General features: G+C 47.5%; 2 protein-coding genes across 2 annotated transcripts; one reads left to right on the forward strand and one right to left on the reverse strand.

Moving 5' to 3' along the window:
• Positions 1–689: 689 nt before the first annotated feature.
• Positions 690–10,970, reverse strand: exoc5 (exocyst complex component 5). The gene is made up of 18 exons (XM_066694339.1): positions 10,799–10,970; positions 9,629–9,723; positions 8,031–8,178; positions 7,635–7,829; positions 6,125–6,189; positions 5,851–5,879; positions 5,496–5,605; positions 5,069–5,113; positions 4,529–4,669; positions 4,113–4,195; positions 3,724–3,933; positions 3,460–3,607; positions 3,267–3,375; positions 3,013–3,133; positions 2,813–2,899; positions 2,576–2,684; positions 2,241–2,456; positions 690–2,137 (listed from the first exon to the last, which is right to left on the reverse strand). The coding sequence occupies exons 1-18, from the start codon at positions 10,823–10,825 to the stop codon at positions 1,949–1,951; spliced, it is 2,127 nt and encodes a 708-aa protein (XP_066550436.1). The 5' UTR covers positions 10,826–10,970; the 3' UTR covers positions 690–1,948.
• Positions 10,971–11,087: 117 nt separating this feature from the next.
• On the forward strand, positions 11,088–15,569 carry ap5m1 (adaptor related protein complex 5 subunit mu 1). Its single transcript, XM_066694340.1, has 8 exons — positions 11,088–11,656; positions 12,157–12,814; positions 13,084–13,311; positions 13,609–13,748; positions 13,919–14,004; positions 14,187–14,299; positions 14,454–14,550; positions 14,806–15,569. The coding sequence occupies exons 1-8, from the start codon at positions 11,589–11,591 to the stop codon at positions 14,886–14,888; spliced, it is 1,473 nt and encodes a 490-aa protein (XP_066550437.1). The 5' UTR covers positions 11,088–11,588; the 3' UTR covers positions 14,889–15,569.
• Positions 15,570–17,430: the final 1,861 nt, after the last annotated feature.

Here is a 17,430-nt window from a genome sequence, read left to right on the forward strand (position 1 = left end):
GCGGGCCGCTTTAATCGCTACAAAAACAAATAGTTTTCAAATGTTTGGAAAGCAGCAATGTTTGCGCCTAAGCCTAAGAAAATAGTTTTTACAAGCTATCCGGTTGTGATTAGGGATGAGAGAATTGAATTCAGAGGCATTAATAATATTAATATTAGCCTAATTAATTATATTGTTTGACTTTCCTCTGCGCCCTGTGTACCTTCTACAGAACACTACACACATGGTTCTAGTGCCGGAGAGTACCTTACATCTCTCTTGCTTTGGTCCTCGGAGCCATATACAGGAGCGTACCCTAGGAAACAAAATCAGCATTTTACAGATCTGGAGACAGCTGAACTAGAGGCACTAAACTTTAGTGTATAATGCATCTAGACTGAGAAAATTGAATGATGGTGACAAATTGCGGCCGCCCAGTGTGTCTTCATAGCATAGATTTCCACTCCCTTTTTTGTGCAACATTCGGTACACAAACTGCATTGAGAGGAGATCGGTGCAGTATAGCAGGAGCAAACTTTTTCCAACATTGTTTTAATGTGCAGGACTGGGCAAATCTTCTGGCCCATCTAAGCCGCTTCCCCTTGTGTACAATCTAGTAGTACAATCAATTATTTAAATACAAGAGGCCTATGAAGGTAAGAACATTAAATGTGACATCCTTAAAAGAAAGACACTAAGCAGAAGCAGCACAGATTAATAAAGCAGTCTTTACCACAACGTTTTTTTATTATTATTAATTATTAATAAATGTAAAGTACACTGGCAATAGCATCGGGAAACAGTTTAGTGTCTGTTGGAAACAATACCATTGCAGTGAGATCTCGCAATTTCCCTCTCTATAACGTTTCAATGGCCTGCTCTGACTTGGGTCTATTCTAGTGTTCCCAGTCAGGACCCTCTGGCCCGAGAGCTGCGGGGTCAGACGACACTAAGGCCCTGAGACTGGAGAAACAGAGAGGTGAAGACTTCCAGGCATACAAGTTAATTTACACTGTCAATGAACAGAAGGGAAAACCAACAAAAAAAAGAAATAAATAGCTACGTTATAAAGCTAAACTGAAACTTGTAATGGACTCAACACAACTCTGGGAGTGTTCCCAATCATTGCTATCTACAGAACTCACAATCAACACATCTTATTTTACAGTATTACACTTCACTTTTGTATCCAGTAACAATATTGGTCTCCCTCACTGAAGGTGAATACTGAGATCTCGAGACGGAGACCGAGTCGTACTCTGCGGGGGGTACGGAGATGTATGCTCTCATTCTCTCACTGCCTCGCTCTGAATGCACACAGTCAATGCGATCTGACCTACAGGATAATCCCTCCTTCTGCACGGGTCCCAGGTGTCTTTAGAGAGCACCCTGCCATCCACATGATTAGTGCCCAGAGCGGCGGTCCTGCATGAACGCCAGCACCTTTCATGCGGCCCGACCCCTGACCCCACGCGATTAGTGGACAGAGCTCCGGCCGTGTATCCGTTGGTGCCGTGCACGGTCACCTTTGCCCTGGCAGGGGAGGGGAGGAGATACGATTGTCACAGCCTTAGCTGTGTTGAGCCGCTAGGAGAGCATGCGAGGACCTTGGAGGAAGCAGTATTGCACCGTGCTGGACAGTAGGTCACCTTCGCTACAGCAACACACATTAGATTCAGTAGTGAGTAGTGTCGGCACAGCCATTGCTATATGGCACGTTTTTGGCACTATTAAAATTAGCCATCCACACAATACAGCGATGACATGTTTTTAAAGCATTTTCTGGGGGTGGCAGGCCGGGGGGGGTGGGGGTTGGAATCATTCTTTACACTGTCTGAACAAACACAAAGGGACTAAAAGCCGGGATTTGAAACCTCAGCCAGATCTTTAAAACCGAACTCGTAAAATTAACCTTTAAAAAAAAAAAAAAAAAACGAAACCGAAAAACAAAGTCCCAGTCCAGCGCTCATTAGCTGAAGTGGCGGCCCAGCCGGGAGGAGCGGTAGTCGGCCCTCAGCTGGACGAAGGCGTGGAGGAGGTTGCGGTCCAGGTTGGTGAGCTGCTCCCCAGAACACACCTGCTTCAGGTTATCGGGGGCAACCACTAGGAGGTTACAGAGGGCGTGGAGTGTGTCGAAGAGCTGCAGCACAAGAGGGACCTGCAGAGGGGGACAGAGGGACACAGTCACTCCAAGCCACAGCTTCCTATATGCACCCCACTCGTGTACCCCAGGGACGGATCATCTCTGCCCCGGTGCTCACCCGGAAGTCTTTGGCACAGCGCCGGTACTCTGCCACGTCGCAGATGGCCAGCATGCCGCCCATGGAGCTGTAGCTGAACTGCTGCAGGTGCTCGTGGACCAGCCTGTGGAAGCGCACGCCCAGCTCCGTGAGCACCGTGTCCACGTTCTTCCCGTCCATGGACTTCCGCACGCGCTCCACCTGCCGCCCCACGTACGCACACACCTTCGAGCACGCCTGCCGGGGAGACACGGGACAAGGGCACGTTGACGAGAGATTTGGCGCAGGGGACGCGGACACGGGACGAAGCGTGTGGCTCGGGACTGGGCAGGAACCACGCGTGTGGCCATACTTACGATAGTGTACTGGATCATGACGTTGTTCTCATCTTCTGGCTTGAAGTCGGTCTTCTTCTGCTCGGTGGTCAGGATGTGCTTCATCTGACCCACCATGCAGTTCAGGGTCCTAGGTGGAGGAAGGGGTACAAGGAAACCCGATTTTTGCCTAGTCCAGAGACCGTACAGATTCATACTTTAAGAACTTGCATCTTTGTGCCCGTGGCTGACTTTTCTTCACCGGCGTCGCTGACTGACCTGTCAATGCCCGTGTCCAGTTTCACCTCCATCTGCTCGATGACCTCCTTCTTCTTGTGCAGACACTCGGTCAGCTTTGGGGAAGAGCTGCAGAGACGGAGAGGGGATTGGGTGCCCTCAAGTTAGAATCGGTACTGCTGTGGTTACGTGGAATGACAGAGGGACCATGCAGAGGGTCCCACACTGACCAAAGGGCTCACCTGATCAGAGGCATGAGGTGGTCGTTGAACTGCTTGTCAAAGAGGTGGAAGATAGTGTTGGCCTGTTGGACCACATCCAGGAAGTACAAGTTGGCATTCTTCGCATCCGATGAGGGGATTGCTGTCAGGAGAGAATAAAAGTCAAACCCCAGCTCAGCAGGGGGACGCACACAGCACACATCCCCGAGTCACACGGTGGGGTCAGAGGGTCAGACAGCGGGTTAGACTTATTAGGAAAACAGTTTTGTGCTGACCTGACAGCCCGATTTCCAGGGCGTAGTCAATGTGATCCACGCACAGGTGGTCCACCAGCAGCAGGAAGATGGAGAAGGCGTTCTTGGGCAGGTCAGAGGGGTCCGACAGCTGGCAGAGAGAAAGGAGGTGGGGGTCAGTCTCGAGAGCACTAGTCTTCTACTGATCTAGACGTCCGAATCAAGCGATGCTGACCCTATGGCAGCGCTCAAAGGCATGCCGCGTCTCCTGCAGCAGGTTGACCACCACCTCCTGCGAGAGGAAGGTCTCCCCGTGGGTGTCGATGCTGGGGCCCAGAGGCAGGTTGGTGCGCTGCCTGATCCTCTCTTTCAGGTCCTGGATCCTGCAGACAGAAAACGATGTAAGTGCTGCAGGCAGAGTGTGGCATATCTACTATTAAAATACAGTCCTGATATTTCCTCAGCTCTGCTACAGACGAAGCATGGGGTCTGCTCTTACCCCCCAGTGCCCAGCGGGCGTTTCTGGTGGTTCTTGGAGTCGTAGTATCTCTGCAGGATCATGGCGCTGCGGCTGCGCAGATACTCGCGCTCCGTGTCGATGTAGTTCTCCAGGTAGGTGGAGAAGATGTTCTTGATGAGCTTGGACAAGAACGTTTGCTTGTCTGAGCCCAGGTTGAACTCAGTCAGCTTCCCAGATAGAGCAGTCGTCCTGAGGCACACAGGGAGATTTAATTACCGAAAACGACCTTCTGCAGACCACTCCACCCTGAAAATGTGGGATTAATGTATAGAATATTTAAGAATCTGCTCATCCTTATAGCAGCACCTCTGAACAGCTGAGGGAACCCGACTCACTCGGACACATCACAGATGCGTGCAGCCCGTTACCTGGTGTACAGATCGTATAGGTTCTTCAGGTACTGCTCAGCGTCGGACTTGCGGCTCTCCTCCAGCTTGTCCTTCACGTGGTTCTGAAGCACAGGGACAGGTTCTTCGTCAGACAGCCACATGAACATACTTCCAGTTCAACAACCATGAAAACCATCTCCATGCTTTCAGTCTAAAAACATACACCTTACTTCAGTTGGGTTTGACAAGTTAACAGTCAACATAAACAATCACTACACTAGCTTTTTTTATTAAAGGTTGATCTCATTAATGACCTCAGGGTGGCAGCAGAGAGCTCAAGTGATCTGCTTGTGCCCTTCCTGCAATGTATGCATTATTATTTTCTTAAACGGGTTGACATTCAGAGCAGCACAACTGGCGTGTCCTGTCTGGAGCCGCGCTCGTGGAGAGCTCACCTGCAGCTTGTTCTCAAAGATGCTCTGGATGAGTTTGGCCATGACCGTCTCCGGGCTGCAGAACACCTCGGCCACCTGCTTATTGACCCGCTGGCACAGCACCGCCGTGTCCTCGAACACATCGCTCTGCAGGTACGCCCCCTGGGAGAGCACACAGGTCAACAACTCCCAACACCACACTCCTGTACAGTACACTGGCAAACGTAGCCATATAATGCAAACAGCCCAGCTACACCACTCTTTGAAGCACTACAGAATGCCATTATAGTGTAAACACGCACCACACAATAGTGTAACACAATCAAGCATCATTATATGACAATCACAAACCACACTGCACACAACACAAAGCATTCCTACTTAACTATTATAGATGCCACACTATTATATAACACAATCCATGCCACAGTACATAACATTATGTATTGTAACAGAAATCTAGAATATAACGCAACTACACACCTCACTGAACAACACTCTTACTGCACACAAAAACACACAATTTTGCCGAAGCCACACAGATGCATAGAAAAGCCTTACCTCCTGACACTGCTTAATGTACACATCCACACAGTGAGCATAGCCCTAGAGAGACAAAGACACCGTTCACAACATCACTCGTATCAGCTTTCCAGAGGGTTTCATTTCACCGCGTATATACATTGCTCTAGGTTAAAGAAGGGACTCTAATGGATTTCTGTCAATTTCATTATCCAAAACACGGCACTGAAGCACGGTCACTGCCTGGAGTTACAGCACTGCATTACATTTCGATTCTATTCAGTTTTTAAAGAGACTATACACGGCAACTTTCCACATAGAACTACATATATCAAAGACATAACAGTCATGGAGGAAAACAAAAAACACACGAGGGCAGATTGCGTGTCTGTAAAACAGGGTGAGGAGACCGTATTTGTCGAGACAGAAACCGACCGATAGTCCGAAGAGGATGATAGGAAGTCACCTTGAAGTGCAGCAGCACCGCGGCCACCTCCCTCATGCGGCCAATCTCCCCCCGGCGCTGGGCTGCGGTGAACTCCTGGATCAGCTGGCGCTCCAGGTCGTGGTATTTACCTGCCGACGAAGAGGCGGTTCATCTTCCAAAACAACACAACACTACACAGCACGTGTCCGCAGAACTCAGACCGTGGGAAAGAGTTCGAATGCAGTAAACCACAGGGACTCCTATCAAATGTACTTACGATACTGACAGCAGCTGAATTAATTTAAACACGACACTAAGCACTCCTTAGTATTTAATATTGATACTAATATTTTCTTCCCTAGTTCAACAAGCATTTCCAGAAGTAGCCACTTACTTGCAATCTTTGCCTTCACGTCAGCAAATCTGTCAAGAAAGAGGAGAGGGCAGGAATTGGAACCAACATTTAATATATTAACTAATTTATGAATGTGTATAAATAGCTCAATAGCTCCGATTTGATGTCAGTTGAAGCAATGAAATATTGTAATTCCTGATTAAATATTACTTTTTAAACATCAGTTTTGAAGGTTTTAAATAAGCATTTTCCTAGGCCTTGTTGGCCAAGTCACACACGAGCAGACTGGTGCCGAGAGTGCAGGGACGCTCACCTATCAAACGGCAGCTCCTGGGCGATCAGATGCAGTTTCTGAATGATGTCAGCAGCCTCTTTGATCTGGGAAACGCAAAGCAGGAGAAGAGCGGTAAAAACCAGCGGCGCTGACAGAACAGGAACCGAGTGTCAGAGTCGTGCAGCGGCATCACCGAGCCGCTCTCTCAACATGAAACCACAGCAAAGCGCTTTGACAAGACAGCAGCCTTTAGTCTCCTCAATCTCGACTGCAGTGTGACTGAACACTACCCACGTTGCTGCTCTCTCATCACAGGGGGCAATTCACATATTAGTTACTTGTCCCCAGACAAGATCAAGGCAGGAATAAAAACTTCAGAGCATGTGAAGTAAAAGTCTCTACTGACACCAGTGCGTTTTAAGACACTAGGTCTCATGTGAGCGAACATTTCACCCCATTAATAAGTTTACAGCTTCCTAAATAATCAGCAGTGATTTAATGACCTTCAAGGGGCAGGGGAGTGAATTCGTACCCCAAATAAATTGTGGTATACGATGTACAATTCATTTCCCCAGTCCCTCAGACGCCTGCTCCAGCTAACATCATTACTCACTTCCATGAGATAGATGCAGCCTTTTTACTCTGTGAGGCTTTATAAGTATCTGTCCTCTAGCTAAGATTAGCTAAATCCCATGTAAGTGATGTAGCCGTCGCCCTGCAGTCAGGGTTTATAAGCACTTGTCTCCATGCCGGCGGGCCAGCCCTCCCTTTCATAGGGATTAGCAAAGCTTCCCCCTCCAGCTATTGACACACAGCTTCTCTCTGCTCTAGGTACACTCACACATTTGCAATCCTAAGGTATTCACATGCACCTAGAATTCCATGTCCAGTTTTAGTCTCTGCACTAAAACAAAAAGGTGAACATGAACAACCACAGCAAAAAAGCTGTCCAGGCAAGAACAATCAGGCAAATACCCTACACTCAGACTCAGATCCAAGCAGGCACATCAATGCACAATACCAGGCAGCCTCCTGGGTTTAACTTTTCATGGTGCTCAAAAGGATAGCGTTAAAACACAAAGCATGGAGCCGTACATCAGTATACTGATGAACAATTTCAAATGTGTCCTTTTCAGTAGGTCGTTAAGGGGCTGCCAAATGTGATGCAAACAAATGACACGGGTTTGATGGAAGAAACGTGGAGGGAACACTATTAAACCAAGGTTCTCCACTGTAAATGTGAATGGTAATGGAGAATGACTGTTCTTACCATAGTTATTATTAATATAAAGAGTTGGGGGTCTAATACAATTTTAAAATATTGGTAAATTCAAAGTCTTGCAATGGCACCGAATGGAAGAATCGAGGTGGTGCACCCCTGGCCTAGCAAACAGGACAGATACTTCTTTAGAGGCGAGGGCATGACCTGTGGCCTTGCTGTATGGGGGTCACGGAGACAGGAGGCGGCTCAGCCTCGTGAAGCAGCGATAATGCCCTGTGTGGTGGTGAATGGAGGGTTCTCTCAGTGGGGTAGGGGCGTTAGTGTGACCTTATCTGGGTTGTTGAAGACGTCGCTGCGCAGCTCCCCGTCCAGGAACTCGTTGAAGTAGGTCATGAGGCGCTGGGCCTCCACGGCTCTCTGGCGCGGCGTGTTCACCCCCTCCAGCTGGTCGCCCAGGTGGCACACCTTTGTGGCCACGTAGCTGATGTGCTCGTCGAGCTCCTGGAAGTGCTGGAATGCCACCTGAGTAAAGCGATACCTGTTTTTAGATCCTTCAGTTACCCAATTCTACACAGTCATTGTAATTTGTGCTGTTGACAACAAACCGCACACAACAGCAGACAGGACCTTGCGCCAAACTGGTTTCTCCCTCTCTTGCATACAGGCACAGACAGAGGCGGTGTTGGGTTTAATTCATACAGGCAGAAGGCATGGTGGGCTGACCTGGTTGCTCCTCTGCAGGTCCTGTACTTTGTGGGCGAACTCCTTGGCCTCCCTATGGCACTGCTGCTCCAGCTTCTCCACCCGCCGCTGGATACGCTCGTCCAGCTGCTTGAGCTCCTCGATGTGGTTCTGAAACTCCTCCAGCAGCCTGCAGAGGGCAGCCACGAGCACACAGCCGGGTAATGAGAGGGTAACTCGGAAACAAAGCAAGTCTATAATGGCTCAGTGTAATGATAGCCAACACAAAATAAAGGCACAAGAGAGTTCTAATCCTGCCAGTAGTGAAGCACACTAACAATAATTAACAATTATTAACAATAATTCTTAACAATAATTAAAATACATATTCTCTCAACAAAGTAATATACAGACATGAAACCCAAGCTTCGACTGCTAAATCAAGGTTAGAAATAGAAATACCACATTGTTTTGCAATGGATTCATGAATACAGTCATCTTTCTGAGTGGCTTTTCTGTAGATATAAGAAGACCCTGCAGCCCTCAGGAACTGCAGATGACCATCCCTGGGTGTAAAGGTGCCGGTCGCTATCCTGGTCTAAAGGCTTTTCTTGCTTAGATGTTTAGAATCATCAAAGCTGATCAAAAAAATAAATAAAAAAAAATACACTGCCAGTTATCCAATCCTTCATTTCCCCCTCCCCCACCTGCAGTGCTGATATAGAAATGCTAGCGAGATGTAAAACTGGATTTATAAGTTCCCAAAACTGAGAGTGCCTTTTCAGCTGCATTGAAATTCCCATAAATATCCAGAGCAAATGCTCTGATTGTCAGCACTCATTTATTTTGAGGGAACTGTACCCTGAAGTGATGAGTCTGTAATCTCCTTTAATTCCCTCTGTGCTGGGTATTACAGCTTAACTGTAGCCTGCCTTTCAAAAACACATTCTCTCAATAACTCATGGCTCAGTGATTCCCGACTGCAGGCTGCAGTAATAAATGTCATCACTTTTCAGTGTTTTACAGGATGTGGCTCACTGACAGTCTCACCGATAGTGTACAACACACAGCAGGGTAGTGTAGCCCACTACCAGCCTGCCATTACACCAGAATGATACCATACATCAGAGCCAATTACTGCAAAATGCCACTTTAAATGACACCTCCTCAATAGGTGGTGGTGCAGTTCCCTGAGCTGGAAGAGGGAGTGAGCCGACTCTCACTCACAGAGTGTTTCCAAAGCCCTGTTCTGCGTGAGGGAAAACCCCACCGAGTGTGCCACAAATCTACACACCATGCAGGTCACTCAGACTGCACAGCCTGCACAGCCTGCACACCTTACACTCAAAACATCTTTCCCACAAAAAGGATGAATACATTATTATTTTATTTGCTTTAAATCAGTTATTATTCCAGGCTTTTGGCTTCAACAAACATGACAAAGCACCCGCAGTGTTACACTCTTTTAAATAAAGATTTGACCACATGTCACACAAAACATGTGAAAATCCAATTATAAAGGATGTTTCAACTGTCCTGTATTCATGTCAACCCAATGGACAGTGTATAAAGCACACAATCAATCACTCTCATAGCAGTGGGAGGAAGGGGGTACAACTAGCGAGAAGGACGAAACTTACCTTTTGGGGTCAAAAGCCTCGGCGCCCCCTTTGGAGCCCCCACCAGGGGTCCTCCAGGCGAGCCTCTCAATGTATTCATCTGCATCGAAAGGCTCCTGCAGAAACAAGCAGGGGCACATAAACAGACATCACATCAAATCAGACCGTCATGGGCCTCCTACTTATATGGGTGTCTAACGGACTATCACATTGTAAAACATGACTGCTGATATTAACACATTAGCCAACATGAGCATTATTCACTTGACTTCAATGTGTCAAATAATTCGTTTTGAGTCTGAAATAACTCAAAGGCCATTTTGATCAATGTGCAGCAATTGATCAGGATCAGTACTAAAACTGCAATTAGGACAAGATTAAAACACTCACAAGAATGGTAATGAATTAGGCCAGGAAAGTGGATACATTACTTTGTTAATCAAATTTGCCAGTCAAAACATTGCATGGTCTATGATTTACATACATTTCCATTACATACATGCCTTAAAATAATGTGTGAAATTAGTTCAAATAGACTCTACAAGACCACCAGTCATTGTTGTGCTGTGTTTTCAGGCATTACAAACTCAAAGCCAAGGAAACCAAGCTGCTCTTCAAGCATAGTAGTTTAATTCAACGTAATCATTAAATATGGACCGAAACTCATTACTCATATAATTGTATTGCTGGGCCCCACACTAATCATGGAGAGCTTGTCGTGTGGTTTGACTGCGGCAATCCTTGTGTTCAGTATTAAAAACAGAGCGATTTCTCTGGGTGTAACTCTACAGCAGATCTGAAGACAGGCGCTTTATCCTGTTGGATCCCAGGGGATTACTACTGTGCTACGTGCTTCCTATTTATAGAATATTTAAACGTTCACAAAAGATATAAACTGTCGTTTTCAGTGTGCATTACTATACGGTTTTTGTGTCACAGGGTTTTATTAGATCGCACGATCTGATATCTGTCACAATACTGTCAGTTCTAGAATGATAAACTAGTTCGAATTGGAACAGGAGCGGTTCAACGGCTCGTTCGAATCGTAGTAAAACAGTTGAAAATATATATTCGGACACAGACATAATTAGAAGGGACGACATTACAGTAGCCACACAAGAGTCGCAATGATCGCCCAGGTTATGAATACGACCAGATGACTTTTCTGCAGATGTTCGCTGGCAGCCCCACCTCGAATAGCTGAGCGGTTGTCGCCATGGTTCGGGTCTCGGTTCCCGGCCAAGAGGTGTAACTTAGGTCGGCGATGGCAGGGCCCGGCAGGACCAGGGAGGACAGCGGACTCCCGGGGTAAAGTGGTTATGCGTTTGCCGTGTCTTGTGTTGTGTTGTTCAACGCTGTCTATGGGCCCTCCACTTCCTGCACACAGCTGCCATGTCCGGAAAACACTTGTGCGCCTGCGTATGAGAAGTGCACTCTGCGCAGGCGCGGTGCTTTAACCCATGCGAGTCTCTGCGAAAACAGGAAGTGTTTCTGTATTTTGATCATTATTACTGAAGCCCAAGGACGGAATGTGCCTGTTTTGATGCTGCTTTTTTAAAACGATGATATTTTTATTTACGTAAACGATTCGCGTCGAAGATTAAAACATATGTTTGCTGTAGTTTTTTTTAAGTGATTTGAAATGATTACGTTTTACGCTTCTGTGAATGTTTAGTTTAGCTACAAATGTCGTATACTTATTTTTCATGGCGAAACTCTGTTCTTACTGTAATTGGAGTGCAATGGAAAACCGTCATATCTGATTGCAGTGATGTGCAATCTGTCTATTATAGCGAATGATATAATTCCCAATTCGGATTATACATCTGTCAGTCTGCCCACTAGTTGTGATTCAGGTTTAGCACTGAGATGGGTAACATGATGGTGCGAAGTTGTGTACATTGAATAAATCGTGTGGAAAGTGGGAGAAAATCAGAGTAACTCAGCTTCCCACACGGAGATAGTGATAGAGACAGCGGAGATGAGTATCCGAGCCCTGTGGGTCATCAGCCATGAGAAGGGCGAGTGTGGGACAGTGAGCTTCTCAAGGTAAAGTAACAGTTTGAAATATGTACCCGTATATACACAACTTATAACTATTCATGTAATAATACATACATTTGAATACGTTAAAAGTTAACACACACACACACCAAAAAAACAGTCAGCTATGTAGTCACATGATTGTCACTTCACAAGGAAGCTGACTTTTTTGTGAACATTGGGAAGAGCAAACCAATGTGTCTGTTAGTTTCCATATATCATTATATCCTAACAGATGTCAGACTGCTTTTACACTAGCCAAACTACACCTGATTTCTACATAATACTAAGAGTAATTACATTACACTCCCCTCATGTAAAAAGTATAGTATAATAAAATAACAATCAGTTATAACAAGTTAATCTGTCATTAAATTGCTATACAATTTGATGGTAATTGAAAGAGCAGCATGTTTATTTACACTGATGTAGCAGTAAAGTAAGTTGCTTTGCTGTTTTTGTGGAGGGATGCCAGTCTTGCTACAGTCTGTCTGTGTCTCATGCAGGCGGTACCCGACGGTGGAGCGCCGTGCACGGGGGCTGGCAGGGAGGCGGTATGTGCCCATTCCTGAGGACAGCGATCTGCTGCGCCCACTTCTGACGGAGCTGGGAGTGACGGACCCAGAAAAGCCCTTTGTAACATCCCGGGATGACTGTGCCCGCCCCCAGCGCTCTCCAGCTCTGGAGGTGCACCTGGAGGGCCAGGATGGGGGAACTCTCTGGCCTCTGTTGGCCATCACTCAGGGGGAGCTGATCCTGGCTTGTCTGCCACTAGTAGAGGTCCCCCTGGAGCCTCAGCCCCCACTACCCAGCCTGCCCTCTGTGTCCCAGGGACTCTCCCTGCTGGCAGGGCTACAGACCTTCATATGTGGGGCTGGGGGAAGGGTGGAAGGGGATCTCCTGGCCTCACGTTTGGCCCTCCTACCAGCTGTGCTGCTGCAGACCTGCCCCCTCGGCACCCCCCTGGATACCCTCCAACTGGGGCTGCCGCCAGCCCCTTCCCCTGCTCCTGCAGGACCCCAAAAGCAACCCGCCTGGAAGCCAGGGGTGCACCGCGGGCGGGCAGTGGTCAATGTGGCCCTCAGTGAGCAGGTGCGCTCCATGCAGTATGGCAGCCGCACGAAGCAGGACCTCTGGGATGTCTTTGGTACGGTCACCTGCAAGGTGAGCAGTAGGGTGACTGAAAATGGGGCTGGTAAGCTCTCTTGTCTGTCTCAAAACAAAATGAGTACTGTGTGCAAGCCAATCTTGTCCTTTCAATGTGTTTTTGAGGCATGAAAACCCATATTGACTGATATGTATATATAAACTATGTTTGCATTTTGCAGGTCTATTTAATTATTCTGTTTTCCACAGTGCAGGTAATTCTGAAGCTAACCATCAAAACTCTTCTGTCTCCCTGTTTGTCCCTGTGCTGGTGTGTGTGGAGGCAGTGTGAGTTGGAGGGGGTCTTGCCCAATGTGACTGTGACCCTCTGTCTGCCGCCCAACGGCTCCCCACTGCAGGACGTGCTGGTTCACCCCTGTGTGACCTCCCTGGACTCCAGTGTCCTGACTGCCAACAGCATAGACGACAGTGATGGCTCATCCTTCTCCGGTCCGTACAAGTTCCCCTTCTCCCCCCCTTTGGAGCCTTTCCGCCTCTGCAGTTACACGTCACAGGTACAGACACGGCGAGAGACACACACCCCATAGGGACACAGTGCGTGAGAACGGATTGTCAAAACCACCGTGCATATGCTATAGGAAAGTACACATACATACACATCCCAAAGTACACAAGGGCATGCCTTCCCTTATATAAAAAACATCCCAGAGTACATCTCATATAGTGATGCATACCAGAAATCATTCTTCTTGTGTTAGATACCCATTGCCCTTCCACTGTCAATACAACACTAGTAAATAAGTGCACACTGACATAGTTGCCCTCTCCAGTGACTTCCTCCCTGTGCCCAGGTACCTGTGCCTCCCATACTGGGGTCCTATCAGCTGAAGGAGGAGGAGAGCCAGTTAAAACTGACCGTCAGCCTGAAGCTGCATGAGAGCGTCAGGAACAGCTTTGAGTACTGCGAGGCACACCTGCCCTTCTTCAACAGGTAACCAGCACACAGTAACGCACACACCTCACAGTGTAGTATCTGAGTGATTCCTGTCCTTGACCACAAATTCACAGCTACACACTTGAACAACCAAAACCTTTAAAGCCCCCAGCTGCTATCGAGATGCAGGTCCTCCAGTGCAGACCGCTTGTGTGGTTTCTTTGCAGGGGACCGCTGAACATTGTGGACGTGCGGGTGAGTGCGGGACAGCTGGAGGTCTCCCGAGAGAAGAGCCTTTTGGTCTGGGTGCTGGGTAGGAATATTGGTCTTTCTTTTAGTCTGTTCTAATTTGGGATGGTAATTTAAAAGCGAGGAGGTCTGCAAGGTATAAAAATGATGGCTTGAGTTGCAAATCTGAGACGTGTTCAAATCTAGACTGATTTTCTTTGCACATGTTAGAAACCAATCTGTCTTTCTCTTTCTCTCACTCCACAGGTCAGAAGTTCCCCAAGTCTTTGGAGGCTACACTAGGGGGCACTGTGGCTTTCTCTGGGCAATCCCCAGGGCCAGTTGACCCTCTTTGCACAGGGCTGACTGCCTACATCAAGGTACGTGTGGGCATTGCTTTATTTTAATGCCCAGTAAAATTATGTTGTTGTATCTTTTTCTCTCCTTGTATTGATACACTTGGACTGATTTGCAAAGGTCACAATACAAGTAGATGTCCTCATTGACGTTGCGTTGTGTGTGTCTGTATTGCAGCTGTACTTCCGAGTCCCTGACCTAACTCTGTCTGGATGCTCTGTGGACCAACACTCGGTGCAAGTGTACTCCTCCGCCAAGCCACGCATCACCACCTGTGAGTGTCAACACACAAAATCAACAAACGCACACAAATCACTGACTGTAAGGACCCATATGAAGAAGTGCACACACTAAAGGCATAGAAAATTACACTGAGATAGAGTTTGAACAGTGTTCTGAAGTAGTGGCACAGTGTCCTTCAAGCTTAGCACCTTGAGAAATGTGTATCATTTGTGTATTTGTGTAACTACTTCAGCTTTGCCCTGTACTGACACCTACTACAGAAAGTTGACATCCTTCTATTTTGCAGCCCGTGAGCTTTTGTCCTCCGAGTATTTCATCTGGAACTCCACAGGGGATGCTCCCGTTTCTTCTGGACTTATGATGCTGTAACGCAGAAGTGGGTAAGCACAGGAAAGGCCGGGGCGGGGACGAGAGAGCGCCGCCCTGGAGGGGCGACCTTGGAGGGAAAAGGGGAGCCGAATCTCCTCACGGGTTGGCTGTAGACATCTCCGTCTCTGTATGTGCTGGCAACCTCCTACAGTGGGCCGATTCGCCGATTCTGAGCAGACTCCGTGTGGCCATCACAGGGCCTGGACCTGAGGCACGCTTGAATACACAGTGGGGAGACAAAAACTTCCTCAAGAAGACCAGCCTTCCCAGGGACTGGTTGGGCATTTTTTCAGTTACAGGGTTTCAATTGATCCGGTTATCTCTAATACAGCTCGATTGAAACGGTGAAATGTTCTGGTGTGTGTGTCTTGGTTTCCTGCTTCACCCTGACTGTTACATGTTGATGACTCTGAAACATAAACACTGTGCTCTTCACAGCACTGCCGATGGTTTACACCTGGACTGTCACTGGCTTACTCTACAAGAAGGATAGTCTTACCATTATCCCAAAGACTGATCTCAGGGAGCCAGGAAAGAAAGTGTTTGCACTATAGTATTACTCCAATCTGTCCAGGATATGAGGCATGGGTTGAAATTGTGAAATTCAGTTCAATACGGTATGCTGCCATTAAAAAAACTCACAATAAACTTAAAATACAATTTTTTATTTTTCTGTTGGAACACTTGTCTGTTTTCATGTCCTTGACTAAGAGAGATTGAGAACAGATCTTATTCACCCAAGCCTTTAGCCTCTATATTTCTCATTAAATATTGAAAATGTTTTTACCCACGTAAGAAGTATAAAAAAAAATGTCAAAACCTTTTCTCTCTTTCTTTTTTCCTCCTTTCGTTCTTTCTGAGAATTCCTTTTAGCCGCTGACATGGCAATAAAGAAGTAATGGCACAAGAGTCACTTACGCTCCTAAAAAAGGAGAAAAAAAAAATCTGGGGCTTCCCCCCATCATGCCCTAGTCATTCTGTGTTTCAGCCCAGCATTGCCCTGACTCTCACAGGAGAGAAAGCGAGAGACAGACAGACAGAGTCACTCAGAGCGCCGGGCCTTGTGGCGGGGCCCCTCAATCAGCTGGATAATTAGGCAAGGGGCCTCGTCAGTCTGAGCTGTGACAGCCAGAGAGCTTTAACTGTGTGAAAGGGGGCTTTCAAGGCAGCGCCACAATGAGCCACGCAGTGAACTGGCAGCTCCCTTCGCCCACTCTGGCCCTCTGTCTGTCAGCCGGCAGCCAGGCAGCCTCTTCAGACAGTGCTGCCCCCCAGTTCAAAGAGGGCCACTCGAGGCAAAGCTACAGCACTGTTGATTTTTCTCATGGAATTCCTTTGCCTTTGCTGGGCCACTGAATGGCTAATTGGTGCGACAGATCTAACGAAGACGTGAGTGCTCCAGCTCTTACAGAGAGCAGCGGGTGGGGGTGGGGTTGGGGGATGAGGGGGTGCTCTGGTGAAATGCTGAGGAGAGGGATGCACTGTGCTGGGTCTTACAGTCCCTTTCTTTTCTTTGTTGTGTGTTTTCAGTCAATGGATGAAGAAAAAGAGAGACATTGAGTGAGCTATTGACATATCCCTGGTCTGAGAGCAGAAAATATCTCCAAAGAGCACGTTTTCTAGAAAGATCCTGAGCAGTACTACAGATTTATTTTTCATGCAGGAAACAACATATTCAACAGGACTAAACAAGTGTGCTGGCAGTATAGAATCAGTGCGACTTATGCCTTGGCTGCTGCTCATGTGAGTCGAGAGACCTGTTCAAATGGCCCAATTTGTACTCTTGCACTCTGGAGGGGTTGCTGTGTGCCTAGCCCACTGTCTATCCCTCCAGCCTGGGAAATCATCCTGGCAAAGTCTGACCTCCGACCCTTCTGCTAATCCCTCCAGCTCCCCTGTGTGCCCCAGACTGACCTGAAGAGAAGTATCCCCCACCCTGTCCCTTTCTTCTTTCCCTTTGTGGTTTCTCTGGTTAATGGGGAAGCTAGTTTTCCAATGTGGTAGATGTCAGCCAGTTATTCTTCAGTGTGGGTGTTATTCTAGATAACCGACCACATCACTCTTGTGTTTTCTTTCCTCCCTGGTGTCTCCTTGTCACTGACTCTCCTTTTCCATGGTTGTCCTCTTGCCTTCCTCTTGCTTGACAGATAGCCACATACTCAGGACTGGCTCACAGTGGACAAGGCCAATCTTCAGAGTCTGTAATTCACAGGATCTTTACCCACCTTTCACTGCATATGTGCTCTATGTACCCTCAGATCGACAGAGCCAGGCCCTAGGAGGTTGTTTCTATCAGTGGCCTTTGTTGCCAAAAGAATACAAGGTTACTTGGGAGGTTCTGTCAGGGCTCTGGCACGGGCAGGGTTAAAGCTAGCGTGGGGCGAGTGCGATGAGCCTGTGTTCAATCTCGACTGCAGTCGGTCTCCTATGAGAATGCCATTGTCTGCGGCTAGCCTCTCTGGCCCCACACTGATAGAGACACCATATTCTCACGTGGATTTCTACCCAAAGACTGACCATGACTAATTTTCTGTCAATTGGA

The sequence above is a fragment of the Amia ocellicauda genome, chromosome 21 (assembly GCF_036373705.1).
Source record: "Amia ocellicauda isolate fAmiCal2 chromosome 21, fAmiCal2.hap1, whole genome shotgun sequence".
NCBI lineage: Eukaryota > Metazoa > Chordata > Actinopteri > Amiiformes > Amiidae > Amia > Amia ocellicauda.

Bases quoted from the DNA above. Each gene is read 5' to 3' on its own strand.
- ap5m1 (XM_066694340.1), top strand. From the start codon at position 11,589: ATGAGTATCCGAGCCCTGTGGGTCATCAGCCATGAGAAGGGCGAGTGT. The intron at 14,005-14,186 runs GTAGGAATATTG...CTCACTCCACAG, and splicing joins CCTTTTGGTCTGGGTGCTGG to GTCAGAAGTTCCCCAAGTCT. The intron at 14,300-14,453 runs GTACGTGTGGGC...TCTGTATTGCAG, and splicing joins GGCTGACTGCCTACATCAAG to CTGTACTTCCGAGTCCCTGA.
- exoc5 (XM_066694339.1), bottom strand. From the start codon at position 10,825: ATGGCGACAACCGCTCAGCTATTCGAG. The intron at 4,196-4,528 runs GTGAGCTCTCCA...CCTGTGCTTCAG, and splicing joins TCTTTGAGAACAAGCTGCAG to AACCACGTGAAGGACAAGCT. The intron at 3,608-3,723 runs GTAAGAGCAGAC...TTCTGTCTGCAG, and splicing joins CGCCCGCTGGGCACTGGGGG to GATCCAGGACCTGAAAGAGA.